Genomic DNA, 15,000 nt, shown 5'->3' on the forward strand with positions numbered 1-15,000 from the left:
GCAGCCATTAGACAGGCAGGCAGGCAGGCAGGCAGGCAGCCATTAGACAGGCAGCCATTAGACAGGCAGGCCCTCAGACTCCGCTTCTAATTTAAGCTCCAGTTCCAAAGTCAATGTTAATGCAGTGATGAGTCCTGGTGCGAGCACTGAAACAGGCTCCATACGTGACTCTGAAACGGACGTGTGTGTCTCTGAGTGGACTGTCCACTTAGATAGATGGATAAACGACACACACACGCACGCACACATGCACACACGCACGTACACACACACACACACACACACGCACATACACACACACACACACACGCACGCACATACACACACATACACTAACCCTAACGCATAGCCACAATAAAATCCTAACCCTAACTCATAGCCTCTATAAAACCTTCACCATAACCCTATAAACCCTAATCCTGTAAAATCTTAACCCTAACTCATAGCCATTATAAAACCTAGTCCTGACCCTAACCCTGTAAAACCCTAAAGCCTCTATAAACCCTAACTCATAGCCTCTATAAGACCCTAACTCATAGCCTCTATAAGACCCTAACTCATAGCCTCTATAAGACCCTAACCCTAACTCATAGCCTCTATAAAGCCTAACCCTAACCCTATAAAACCCTAACCCTAACTCATAGCCTCTATAAAGCCTAACCCTAACCCTATAAAACCCTAACCCTAACTCATAGCCTCTATAAAGCCTAACCCTAACCCTATAAAACCCTAACCCTAACTCATAGCCTCTAGGAAACGTCACGTTTGCACATTCCTGTACTTCCCCCAAGCTAGCAGGCCTCAACAGCTGTTGGATGTGGGGTCAACTGGGGGTAAACACACACACACACACACACACACACACACCCCACCACCGCCTCCCCAAGGCAGCGCTCCATGGAAACCCCTGGTTACCTGGGTGAGGAGGGGGCGGGGCTGTCAGAGGCATGCAGAGGGTCTCCACCACGGAGGTGTCTGTCAGAGGGACGGCGCTACGCTACGCTAGTGGCTAGCTAGCCTCATTAGGATTCTTCCATTGGCTCCTGCAGGTCGTTAGGCTATCCATTAGCATGCTAATGCTAACAGAGGACCCCACGGGACCTAAGGGACTAGGCTGTGTAAGCTAGCTGCAACCTGACAGAGGGACCTGACATAGAGGGACCCTGACATAGAGGGACCCTGACAGAGGGACCTGACATAGAGGGACCTGACATAGAGGGACCTGACATAGACGGACCCTGACATAGGGACCTGACATAGAGGGACCCTGACATAGAGGGACCCTGACAGAGGGACCTGACATAGAGGGACCCTGACATAGAGGGACCCTGACATAGAGGGACCCTGACATAGAGGGACCTGACATAGAGGGACCTGACATAGAGGGACCCTGACATAGAGGGACCCTGACATGGAGGGACCCTGACATGGAGGGACCTGACATGGAGGGACCCTGACATGGAGGGACCTGACATGGAGGGACCTGACATAGAGGGACCCTGACATAGAGGGACCCTGACATAGAGGGACCTGACATAGAGGGACCTGACATAGAGGGACCTGACATAGAGGGACCCTGACATAGAGGGACCTGACATAGAGGGACCCTGACATAGAGGGACCCTGACAGAGGGACCTGACATAGAGGGACCCTGACATAGAGGGACCCTGACATAGAGGGACCCTGACATAGAGGGACCCTGACATAGAGGGACCCTGACATAGAGGGACCCTGACATAGACGGACCCTGACATAGAGGGACCTGACATAGAGGGACCCTGACATAGAGGGACCCTGACATAGAGGGACCCTGACATAGAGGGACCTGACATAGAGGGACCTGACATAGAGGGACCCTGACATAGAGGGACCCTGACATAGAGGGACCCTGACATAGAGGGACCTGACATGGAGGGACCTGACATAGAGGGACCCTGACATAGAGGGACCCTGACATAGAGGGACCCTGACATAGACGGACCCTGACAGAGGGACCTGACATAGAGGGACCCTGACATAGAGGGACCCTGACATAGAGGGACCCTGACATAGAGCAAAACGTCAATAGTCTTAACATAGTTTGACCCAACTAGAGGAAAGCAATAGTCAATAAGTCCTGACATTGCGCAGAGAAGAGGATAGTAGTGTTTCTCAACCTGAGTCACATGCTGAAGCAGGTCAGGTGAGTGTGTGTGTGTGTGTGTGTGTGTGTGTGTGTGTGTGTGTGTGTGTTTTATGACAGTGTGTATTTAGTTATGCATAGTCTACCGGGTTCTGACTTGCTGAGTATGCAGATCTTCCAGTATCTGGATCTGTAGGGTACAGATCTGCACCGCTAGTCAGCGACTTTATAGGAGGAGGCTGTTGGTGGAGGCTGTTGGTGGAGGCTGTTGGTGGAGGCTGTCGTTGAGTTCTCTGCCTGTAAACACGGTGATGACTGGTTGAATTATGAATGACGGGGCGTCGGGCTGAACACACCCACAGAGGGGTTTAATAATGCAGTGAAACAGGCGATGGTGCATACACAACCGTGTTAAATACACACAACCGTGTTAAATACACACAACCCTGTCTTTCATAATCAAACACGAAGGCACACACACACACACACACACACACACACACACACACACACACACACTATTATAAGATAGCAGCAACAACCCCAACCCAGTCTGACAGAATCATCAGTTCCAGAAAATCAAACCAACCTCTCTGATTTGATAAACAATGTGACCCACACATTTTTATGTTGCATGAACACACACATTGCCTGTGTATTGCACCTGTAGCCTACATTGCAGTGTTTTTAGGGTCTTCAACCAATTAGAGCATCTTTTAGGCGACAAAACATTTGGACATCATTACAGCCGGCAATCAAGTTGTTGGGGTCACAGGAAATAATTGATGTCAATTTGGGTTCGCGAGACCAAAACAGTTTGGGAACCCTGTGGGCTGAAGACATTTACCACAATCAGACAGTGGGAATCTACTGGAACAACCCTCATGTTTCTGTCCACTTGGCTGGTAGACAGCATTCCTGACAGTCTGGACACTGTTGTGCAACCAAGGGGGGGGGGGTCCCTGGTGGGCTAGGGGGAGAGGGGAGTGTCTGTCCGTCTGTCGGACCATAGGGCTTTGGGGACAGGAGAGAAGGGAGAGGGTGGGAGCGGGTCTGTGTCTGTCCACCCAGGGCAGGGGAGAGGGTGGGAGAGGGGAGGCTCCTTCCATGGGGTTTTGGGGACAGGGCAGGAGAGAGGGTCTGTCTGTCCAGGGGCTTTGGGGACAGGGCAGGGGAGAGGGTGGGAGAGGAGAGAGTCCATCTGGATGTCCGTGGCCCAGAGTCAAGACTCATGACATCATGATGGCATCCAGACGTTTAGCCTTCATCATCTCCCACAGGGTTCCATAGAGTTAGCCAGGGACACCTCTTCTCTCTCTGTCTGTCTCTGTCTCTCCCTCTCCCTCCCTCTCTCTCTCTCTGTCCCCCTCTCTCTCTCTCTCTCTCCGTCTGTCCCTCCCTCCCTCCCTCCAACAAGGGAGAGAAGTTTACATTGTGTATAGTGTGGAGGAGGAGTAAAGCAGTATTGAGTAAACAACAGGACTGGCTGTTTAAATCATTAAGGTTCCTCTCTGCCAGTTCCATGTGTCTGCAGAGAGGAGGCCCAGCTCGGCTGGATCTGTGTGTTTAAGGCAACTCCCATGACTGCCATTGTCATAGCAAACATGTGATAGCTCAGGCCTCTCTCCCACTCTTTCTTTCTCTCTTTCTATCTCTCCCTCCCTCTCTCTCTTCAGTCTCAGATCAGGAAAAAGGGACAGTGTGTAAACGATGAAGATGATAATGATGATGATGATGATGATGATGACTCCGGCCATGCCCCCCCCTCCCCCCCTCCCCCCATGCTGTTCAGTAGGATTAGTCTCAAGCGGGCCCACTGGGACAGGGAGCTCTCATGCTCACTGAGCTGCACAGCTAAATTATTCACCACTGTCTAGTGTGTGTGTGGGGGGGGGGGGGGCAGGAGAGTGCAGCTCCTCACAGCTACACGGCTCCACCACAGCTGCATAGCTACATCACTGAGGGGGGGGGGGGCGTAGAAGACAAACTCTCAGCCACCTCGCTAGAGTTCAGGAAGGTACAGTACATGAGCAGGCAGCCTTGACAGAGACATCCAGCTAGACACAGAGACCTGCCCCCCCCCCCAGACACAGAGACCCAGCTGAACTAAAGAGTACAGGCAGGGCAGACTAGAGATTAGAACTGAGACTGAACTGAGACATAACTGAAATTAGAACTGAGATTAGAACTGAGACAGAACTGAGATAAGAACTGAAATTAGAACTGAGATTAGAATTAAGACAGAACTGAGATTAGAACTGAGATTAGAATTGAGACAGAACTGAGATTTGAACTGAGACAGAACTGAGATTAGGACTGAGATTAGAACTGAGACAGAACTGAGATTAGAACTGAGATTAGAACTGAGATTAGAACTGAGATTTGAACTGGGACAGAACTGAGACTGAACCGAGACAGAACTGAGAACTGAGACAGAACTGAGACTGAACTGAGATTAGAATTGAGACTGAACTGAGATTAGAACTGAGACAGAACTGAGATTAGAACTGAGATTAGAACTGAGATTAGAACTGAGACAGAACTGAGACAGAACTGGGACAGAACTGGGACAGAACTGGGACAGAACTGGGACAGAACTGAGACTGCAGTCTGATTTTGGGGAGAGGAAGAGGGTAAATGTCCCTCACTATCTTCTGTCATCAGACACCTCATTGTTCAGGGCTGGATTGTTTTCCTCTGTTTCCCATATCGGAGATCCCATACACAATTCCCAGATCCCTGATAGATCCTAGGCATTACCGCCGCCCCCAGATCCCAGAGAGATAGATAGATTCCAGGGAAGGCATGACATGTAGTTTAAATATGCCAGTGTCTTCTGGGTGACTGGCCTCTAACAATACCTCCAACAACACCCGTTAATGATGCCTCAGCTCTCTGGGGGAGCCAACAAAGCCCTGTCTGTTTAAACAGCTTGGAGCTGCTCTGGACTGGTTCATTAGGACTGGGCCTCATTCACAACCTCACTGTCTGTCTGTCTGTCTGTCTGTCTCTCAACCCTACGGTCTGTCTGTCTCTCAACCCTGCTGTCTGTCTGTCTGTCTGTCTGTCTGTCTGTCTCTCAACCCTGCTGTCTGTCTGTCTGTCTCTCAACCCTGCTGTCTGTCTGTCTCTCAACCCTGCTGTCTGTCTGTCTGTCTCTCAACCCTGCTGTCTGTCTGTCTCTCAACCCTGCTGTCTGTCTGTCTGTCTCTCAACCCTGCTGTCTGTCTGTCTGTCTCTCAACCCTGCTGTCTGTCTGTCTCTCAACCCTGCTGTCTGTCTGTCTGTCTGTCTGTCTCTCAACCCTGCTGTCTGTCTCTAAAAGGTTGTTCAGCTCCACTACATTCCACACAGTTAAACTCAACTGAACTCTGGACAACAACTCTAGGCTATAAGTTGCTGAGACTCAAACACATGAAGCCAGACACAGGTACATCTAGGGCAGTAGACACTGAACTAGCTAGCATGTTTAGGCTTTAGCATTGACTTCATGAACCCTGAAGATCCTTCTTCACCCCTCATGACCCTGCCCTCTTCATCCCTTTATCCCTTGCCCATCTTTGCAACAGTAACTGTCCATACAAGGACAGGAGGCCTCCAGGTGGGGTCAGGACTGAGGTCGGGGGTCGGGCGGGGCGGGGGGCCAAGGTCGGGGATCGAGAGGGGCAGAGGGCCAAGGTCGGGAGGGGCGGGGAGCTGAGGTTGGGGGTCAGGAGGGGCAAAGGGGGGTGAGGCTGGGCCACGTGTCTACGGGTAGGACAGCAGATGCTGTAGGTCTAATCTGTAGGGGGCTCAAGGCCAGGGACCCCACTCTAATCTGGCCTGTGTGTGTGTGTGTGTGTGTGTGTGTGTGTAAGGGACCCCCTCTAATCTGGTCTGGTGGGCGTCAGACCCACAGCAACCAGACGAGCCCCCGCAGAGCGCTCTGCTTTTACCCCGGCTAGACTCAGGAGGGGGGGGGGGTACGCCCCACCTCCCCCCCAGCCCCCCCCCCACGCCCAGCACTTACAGGTCAGAGGTTAAACTACCCCCCTCATCAGCTCATAGACTGCCCCCCCCCCCACCCCAATGTTGACCCTATTATTGCATTACTGCCACTCTGTACCCGAACATGGTGGGGGGGGTCCCCCCATGCAGTCCCTAGCTCCAGCCCCCCCCGTCCCCCGTTCCCCCCCAATAGCCAAACATTACTCATTACACCCATCTTCCATGCGAAAACCCCCCCACATCAAACAGGAGAGCAAACCCAGCCAATTGGAGAGCCTGTATCAACCCTCTGATTAGTACAACCTATCAGCCGTCCAGACATATCACCATCCGTCCTCTCTGATTGGTCTGTTCGGTGCCCTGACTGTGTGATGTCACAGAGGAACACTGCCTGTTCAAAGACATGATGAGACACCACCCATCACTTGTGGTTTACTGTAGTTTACTGTGGTTTACTGTAGTTTACTGTAGTTTACTTGTAGTTTAATTGTGGTTTACTGTAGTTTAATTGTGGTTTACTGTAGTTTACTTGTGGTTTACTGTAGTTTAATTGTGGTTTACTGTAGTTTACTTGTGGTTCACTGTGGCCCTCAGCTAATGACCTGTCTAGTAGAGGATAGCACAGCTAGGCAGAGCCAGGACAGGCCTCTCCTAGGGTCAGTTCAGAAATGTCTGTCCTGTTGTTTATGTCCATCAGACAAACTAACCATCCAAATCAGCTCGGCCCAAACGGTTTCTCCTCATGCTGTGTGTGTGTGTGTGTGTGTGTGTGTGTGTGTGTGTGTGTGTCTGTTTACAGGTGGATGTCCTGTTAACATCATCATTAACTGCAGCAGCAGCAGAGCTAAATATAGATAGATATAGATAGATACAGCCTGCAGCGCTGCGTGCACACACACACACACACACACACACACACACACACACACACACACACACGGAGGAAACAACACAGCCAACCTCCCCCCTCCTGAGTAGGATTACCCATAGTCCTGTTCACTTCCTGCACAAAACAACATTATCATAATGAATTGTGTATGTGTGTGTGTGTATGTATGTAGGTGTGTGTATGTATGTATGTGTGTGTGTGTGTGTGTGTGTGTGTGTGTGTGCGTGTGTGTGTGTGTGTGTGTGTGTGTGTGTGTGTGAGTGTGTGTGTGGCCTACAGGTGGCCAGAGTGGGGCTGCTCTGATCTGAACAATAGTAATCTCCTCTAGTATCCTGTGTCTCTGTCCAGACTCGGATAACACTACCATCATTCAGTCAGAACACAGGGTTAGAGGTGTGTGTATTTATTTGTGTGTGTGTGTGTGTGGATGTGTGCATGTGTGTTAGAGGTGTGTGTGTGTGTGTGTGTGTGTGTGTTAGAGGTGTGTGTGTGTGTGTTTGTGTGGTCTAGCTCTTCCTCTAAAGAGAGGCAGAACCAGCCATTACTATCCCTGTGGCCAAGGCCTCGTCAGCAGAGCAGAGAAGCAGACATGATAATGTGACACACACACACACACACACACAGAAATATTATATCACAACCTCAACGTCTACCAGAGCACCAACACACACACACACACTAAACACACTCCATTAACACTCTTACCTCGACCTCGCAGGGGAACTGTGTCCCGTCCAGCAGGGCTACTTGACACATCACCATCTTGATCTTCTTGGTCAGCTTCAGAGGAGACTTCAGGATAGAATGGCCCTCAGGCTTGGGACTGGCTGGCACTTCCTCCTTCTCCTCCTCCTCTCCCTCCGCTTTCTTCTCCTCTGTACCCTTCTCCACAGCCTCCTGTTCTCCTTTCTCCTCCTTCGCAGGCTACGCAGACACACACACACAGACATGCACACGCACACACACACACACAGTTAGTTACCTTAGCAGGCTAGAGAGACAACAGGGTCCAGCCACACACACAGAGACCTAGAAATCTAGTGTATATAGATAGTAGTGATCAGGTGAATAATCTAATCTAATCTAATCTAATCTAATCTAATCTAGTTCAGTACCATCTCCCCCGTAGTCCTGCTCCCTGTCAGAGGAACCTTACGAGACTGGAGGATTCTTTAATCTCAGAAACATACACACTGCTCACTGCTGTCGACCAGCTGTGACTGTTTCCATTGGCTAGATCTCTGGGGATGATGTCACAGGGTGGATCGACTTTCACACACGGAGCAGAGGAGGTGGTTTTGGCGAAGACTCCTCAATGACAGGCGATGAGGAGATGTTGCAGTCGGCTACAATACGTTTCATGTTTGGCTCAGTGTCTTTCTCATTTCTCCTATTAAAACCTATTACACAACCAGGAAGAGAGATCCCTGGGGGTTGAAATACTGTTTTTGGTTCTGACACCAGATCTTTATTCCATCCCTCTCTATACAGGAGAATGGTGTTTCTCTATGAGGATAGAGAAAGAGGGAGAGGGGGAGAGAGAGAGGGAGAGAAACGGGCTGATTCCACAGGGTGGCCAGAGCTGATTAACATCAGGACCGTGATTAGCATCAGGACCGTGATTAACATCAGGATCTCGATTAACATCAGGACCGTGATTACCATCAGGACCTTGATTAACATCAGGACGGTGATTACCATCAGGACCTTGATTAACATCAGGACCATGATTACCATCTAAATGAGAGAATTGACACATTTAGTGCCACGGATGAATGAAGTCACCCAAATTCTCAACCTTCCAGAGTGCCAAGGGTGACTTTATTCACCAAAAATGCATAAATTATGATGCTTCATGTTGTAGCCAAAGTGTTGTTGCTAAGTAAACACCACATACAACACTTGGCCCTCTGGGTGGTGAGGGTTCCAGAACTCTTTGGCAGTTGGTGAGTTAAGCAACGCGCTGCGTTTCCATCTCCATCTCCTGTGGGGCCGGTGTGGGTGTGTAGGATTACACACAGGGAAGAGACAGACCTGATATGTGGGCTCGGAGCCAGTCATCACACACACACACACACACACACACACACCCGCATGCACACACACACATACTCGCGCGCACACACACACACACACACACACACACCTCCACCATCTACATCCGTGTCCTTCTACGGATCTCTACATCAACAAATTAACACTCTACTGTACGACATTTGTACTATAGACAGATCTATGTTACATACCTGAGTGACATTTCTAGTATAGACAGATCTGTTACATACCTGAGTGTCATTTCTACTATAGACAGATCTACGTTACGTACCTGAGTGTCATTTCTACTATAGACAGATCTACGTTACATACCTGAGTATCATTTCTACTATAGACAGATCTACGTTACATACCTGAGTGATATTTCTACTATAGACAGATCTATGTTACATACCTGAGTGATATTTCTAGTATAGACAGATCTACGTTACGTACCTGAGTGTCTGCACTGCCTGTTGAGTGGCTCTCCTCCTTCTCCTCCTCCGACTTCACTTCCTGTTTCTCTTCTACTTCCTCTCCGTTCACTTCCTTGTTGTCTACCTGCGCTTCCGCCGAGGGCGGCGTCTGCTGCTGCTGCTCTACGATTGGCTGCTTGGCCTCCGCCTTCTCCCCTCCCTCCTCCTGCTCCTCCTCCTTGACGGCGTCGGGGGCGGGGCTTGCTGCTTCGCTCGCCCCCTCCTCCTCCTTGTCCTTAGGCACCACCTGACTCTGAGACTTCTGCTTCTTCAGCCATGGGGGGAGGAACCGCGAGATGCCCTTGCCCTCCTTCTTCTCCGGTACCGCAGGGACAGGACTGGAGGCGGGGCTACTGGTGGCGGTGGCGGCCTCCTCCCCGTTCTGTGGGGCGGCGTTGTCGGCGGCAGGCTCCGCCTCTTCCTGGTTCTCCTGGGTGGGGGGAGGGGCCTCTGCTGCGTCTGTGGTTGCCGCGGCGGCGGGCTCTGGGGAGTGGCTCTCGCCGTTGGTCTCTCCGTTGGTCTTGTTCTCAGCCGGTGCTGATTGGTCGTTCTCCGGCTTGGCCGCTGCTGGTTGTTCTTGTTGTTGCTCCTCCCCCTTCTCCGGCTCCTTCTTCACCTCTGTCTCGGATCCCACCTCTGTCGTCATGGTTACCGATCACACTGGAGAGAGAGAGAGAGACAGAGACAGAGAGTGGGTTAAAATCATACTTTAGCAACAGAGAGGAAGCACGAGAGAGAGTGAAAGAGAGAGAGAGAGAGAGAGAGAGAGAGAGAGAGAAAGAGAGAGAGAGAGAGAGAAAGAGAGAGCCGTTGGGTGAAGGTAACGTCATTGATCCAGCTTGCAGCTGGCGGAATACAGCACGATACGAGCCTAGCCTAGCCTAGCCTAGCCTAGCGCTCAATGTCTTCCTAGTGACGTCATGTTGTTGTTCCTCTCTGGTGTCGCAGGCCAACGTCTGAGTCACCTCTCCTCCTCTGACTCCTCTGACTCCTCCTCCGGCTCCTCCTCCTCTGACTCCTCTGACTCCTCCTCTGACTCCTCTCACACAACAACAACACCAACAACAACGCAACACCCGCATATTTAAATGACGATGACGTCATATCCCATAATTAAAATAAAGAAAAACCATTGAATGAGAAGGTGTGTCCAAACTTTTGACTGGTACTGTAGATATAGAACAGAAGCATCAGTTGAGATGAACATTCCAACGTTGTTAATAAAGCTGTATTTAAACCTAGACTACCATCAATGGTACATCAGACATGGCGATCGAGCCATGGTGATTTAAACAGGAGTGTCTGTTCTAGGGGAGGTATGTCTGTGGCAGCAGTCGCCCGGGGCCTTCAGCTGAAGGACGACCAGGCTTGCTTCAACCCAAATACCACTGACAGCCCAACGCACGCACATCCTGCCGTCGCCTTGACTACAGCACTCAGGGGCAGGGAGGTTCTAGAACCCCTGCCGGTTCCAGATCAGAATGGAACCAGGAAACGAGACACCTGACTTCAGCCGAGCTGGGTCTGTGGATGAGGATGAGGATGAGGATGAGGCTACAGGGACCTTGACGACAGGTATCTGACTAGGTCCAAACCTAAAACTGACCCTAACCGTGACCTTTCAACTGCAAACCCTCAACTCCAAACCCTCAAAAAAAGTATTTCCTGGATTCCTCGCATCCTCCATCCTCTACCTCCTTCTCAAACCTCATTGGAGCAGAGAGTCTGAGGGTTCCTCCTCTTGAGCCTTCTCCTCCAATGGCGGCGAGGACAGAGAGGATGGGAGGAAGACTTTTGATATTCGGCCAATGTTCTTCATGGGGCCTCCTGCTGCATGCTGGGTGGGGGACGGGGGACGGGGGACGGGGGGGGTTATAAATAGAACACATCTCCTCACGCATGGACGCTCTCTCGCTCAGGACGCAGAGACGCCATTTCACAGGCTGTGGTTTTGGGACTGCTGCGCATTTCCCAGCTGGGTCATATGATGTGTGGCACAGGGGAATGAAGGGAGGAGATGGTTCAGGCCAGGGAAGGGTTGGCCTAATAATGGTGGGGGTGTGTGTGTGTGTGTGTGTGTGTGTTTACATATGTGTGTACGTGTGTGTACGTGTGTGTGTGTGTGTGTGTACGTATGTGTGTGTGTGTGTGTGTGTGTACGTATGTGTGTGTACGTGTTTATGTATGTCTGTGTGTGTGTGTGTGTGTGTGTGTGTGTGTGTGACACATTCAGACCTGATCAGACCTCATGTCTGTGATAACCTGATAATACAGGACAGCTGCAGCTTGACTCACAGCCTTTATTCAATTGAGAAAATAATTCACTTAAACCTCCAACCAACGACACACTAACAACCATGGTTCTCTCCCCCCTCCTCCCCCTTCCCTCCTCCCTCCCCCCTCCTCCCTCCCCCCTCCTCCCAGGCTACAGTACAGTACGCAGCACAAACACACTCAAATGAAAGGGCTGTGTGTGGATGCGTAGGTTGGTTTACAGTGCGCAGTTCTCTCTCACACACACACACACACACACACACACACAGACACACAGACACACACACACACACACACACACACACACACACACACTCCTCCTTCAAATCACACACATTTTACAGCACTTAGGCTATCTATTTTGGGCCCGACACCAACTCTGTGGAATGCTTGCCCTTTGAGAAGATTTGCCCTCGGCAAGAAGTGAAATGATGAAAAGCTCTGACATGTCGGTCGACACAGGAGACCAGACTGGTAAACAACGTCCTGGGGAACACATGATGTTGACGACTCACCATGACGATTCACCATGACGACTCACCAGTGACACGCAGCGTCTCTACCAGTGACCTAGAAAGGCCCAGCCACAGGCCACGCCCACCCCTGCAGCCCGAATCCCCCAAACCAGAGGCCACACCCACCCCTGCAGACTGCAACTAAACTAGAGGCCACGCCCACCCCTGCAGACTGGAGCCTAAATCCCCCAAACTAGATGCCACGCCCACCCCTGCAGCCCCCCCCCAAAACTAGAGGCCACACCCACCTTTGCAGCCCCCCCCTAAATCTAGAGGCCACGCCTACCCCTGCAGCCTAAATCACTCCAACATTAGAGGCCACGCCCACCCCTGCAGACTGCAACTAGAGGCCACGCCCACCCCTGCAGACTGCAGCTGTCCTCCCCGGAGCTGCAGAGTCTGCAGATCGATGCGCTGGTGGAACAACACAACCTGTCTCAACCAATCAGAGCCCTCATCCCCGGCTTTACAAAATGGCCCCTCGGCACAGGGACTAACAGGCTGTCACATCAGGTCACCAGATCTGATGGCTTCTAAGAGGCTGATATCACACACACACACACACACACACACACACACACACACGCAGGCACACACTCACACAGGCACACACACACGCAGGCACACACACACACACAGACACACACTCACGCAGGCACACACACTCAGGCAGGCACACACACACGCAGGCACACACACTCAGGCAGGCACACACACACGCAGGCACACACACTCACGCAGGCACACACACTCACGCAGGCACACACACACACACGCAGGCACACACACACACGCAGGCACACACACACACACACACACACACACACACCAACTCTATAATCTGCATCAATCAGTTTCAACTATGAGCAGTGTGTCCATCAATCACATCCCTTTAGTCTTAGACATTACGAAGAGAGCGTGTGCCTGCGTGAGTGTGTGTGTGTGTGTGCATGTGAGTGAGTGAGTGTGTGTGTGTGTGTGCATGTGAGTGAGTGTGTGTGTGTGCATGTGAGTGAGTGAGTGTGTGTGTGTGTGTGCATGTGAGTGAGTGTGTGTGTGTGCATGTGAGTGAGTGAGTGTGTGTGTGTGTGTGCATGTGAGTGAGTGTGTGTGTGTGTGCATGTGAGTGAGTGTGTGTGTGTGCATGTGAGTGAGTGAGTGTGTGTGTGCATGTGAGTGAGTGAGTGTGTGTGTGCATGTGAGTGAGTGTGTGTGTGTGTGTGTGCATGTGAGTGAGTGTGTGTGTGTGAGTATGCGTGTGTGTGCATGCGTGAGTGTGTACGTGTGTGTGCATGTGTGGTTGTGTGTGCGTGTCCGATTGAGTGATGAGCCAAATCCCTCATCGCCAGCAGGGATCAAACACTTCCTCCTCTCACACCCAAACACACACTGTCTTGCGTTATGCTAATTGGGCCCAGGGAGGCTTTAGTGAGCCTGTCACCAGAGCCGACATCAAGCCTTTAAACCATCTGTGTGGTGTGGTGTGTTGTGGTGTGGTGTGGTGTGGTGTGTTGTGGTGTGGTGTGTTGTGGTGTGTTGTGGTGTGGTGTGGTGTGGTGTGGTGTGGTGTGGTGTGGTGTGTTGGTCTTCACAAGGATCTGCAGATCTGCTGCGTATCATTTCCCTCTCATTACGCCCGATAAAAACAACACACACACACACGCTCGCACACATACACATAGACGCACACTCGCTCGCACACACACACACACACACACACACACACACAACACTTGAGCTGGTGCGATCACATTCCACCCAGTAGGGATTAACACACACTGACATGATCTTATCTGATCTTAACACAACCGACTGAATTAAAAGGTGCAATCTGTCATTCAAACAACAACAACAACAACAAAGAGGGCTCCCCGCCACTCCCCGTGGTGGACAGCCGAGGGGCGGGGCTGGAGAAATGCAACCACTCTGAATTTCGTCAACAGAGATACAGATGCAGTGACCGACCATCCATCAGATCCAAATGATAGTTTTAACCATGTTTTGAAGTTAGAACAACCACATTGTTTAAACAATGGAGTAAAGCAAGGTTATATGTTGGGTTCCGTTGGGGTAAGACAGTTGATCTAAGCTCATGAGGCATTTTACAAGTCATATTCTTCAATAATCGGTTACTTTCGGTTAATCGGTTATTAAACGGTTACTGTATATATCGTTAACATGAATTTAAAAGTCCAAAAATGGATGTACCAATTACAGATTGCCCCTTTAAGGCGATGTTATTATGTTGTGTGTGAGTCAGCAGTAGCCTAAACATCAGGTAGGGAGGGGGGGCTGGGAGGGGGGTCCGTGTGATCCAGTGAGTCTCTGGTTCTGAGCTCCAAAAGGGCTTCACACGGTTTCCTCCAGTAAGCAGGTCTCTGTTAGTCACAGCTTTGACCCTTCTTCCAGCCCCCCCCCTCCCTCTCTCTCTCCCTCCCTCTCTCTCTCTCTCTGTTCATCCCGACCATAGAGGCTACAACCCCGGCCAGATACTAGCTCTCCCTCTCTTTCTCTCTCTCTCTCCCTCTCTGTCCCACTTCCTCTCTCATTCACACACACTATCTCTCCCTCCCTCCCTCCCTCCCTCCCTACAACCAGAGTTACATACACACAAACAGAGCTACAGCCAGATTCTAGGCCAACTGCCCCCTCTCTCTCTCTCTCTCTCTCTCTCCCTCCCTCCCTTCCCTCAGGCTACAAAC

At 51.0% G+C, this 15,000-nt stretch overlaps 1 protein-coding gene across 1 annotated transcript in view; it reads right to left on the reverse strand.

Annotated features, from left to right (window-relative positions):
* Positions 1 to 15,000, reverse strand: part of epb41l2 (erythrocyte membrane protein band 4.1 like 2) — a 72,695-nt gene that overhangs the window by 40,850 nt on the left and 16,845 nt on the right. Inside the window, 2 exon segments of the mRNA XM_083688737.1 lie at positions 7,705 to 7,923; positions 9,490 to 10,169. Of these exon segments, the coding sequence (XP_083544863.1) occupies positions 7,705 to 7,923; positions 9,490 to 10,155 (885 nt within the window). The 5' untranslated portion in view covers positions 10,156 to 10,169.

Source organism: Argentina silus, assembly GCF_951799395.1.
Source record: "Argentina silus genome assembly, chromosome: 17".
NCBI classification, from domain to species: domain Eukaryota; kingdom Metazoa; phylum Chordata; class Actinopteri; order Argentiniformes; family Argentinidae; genus Argentina; species Argentina silus.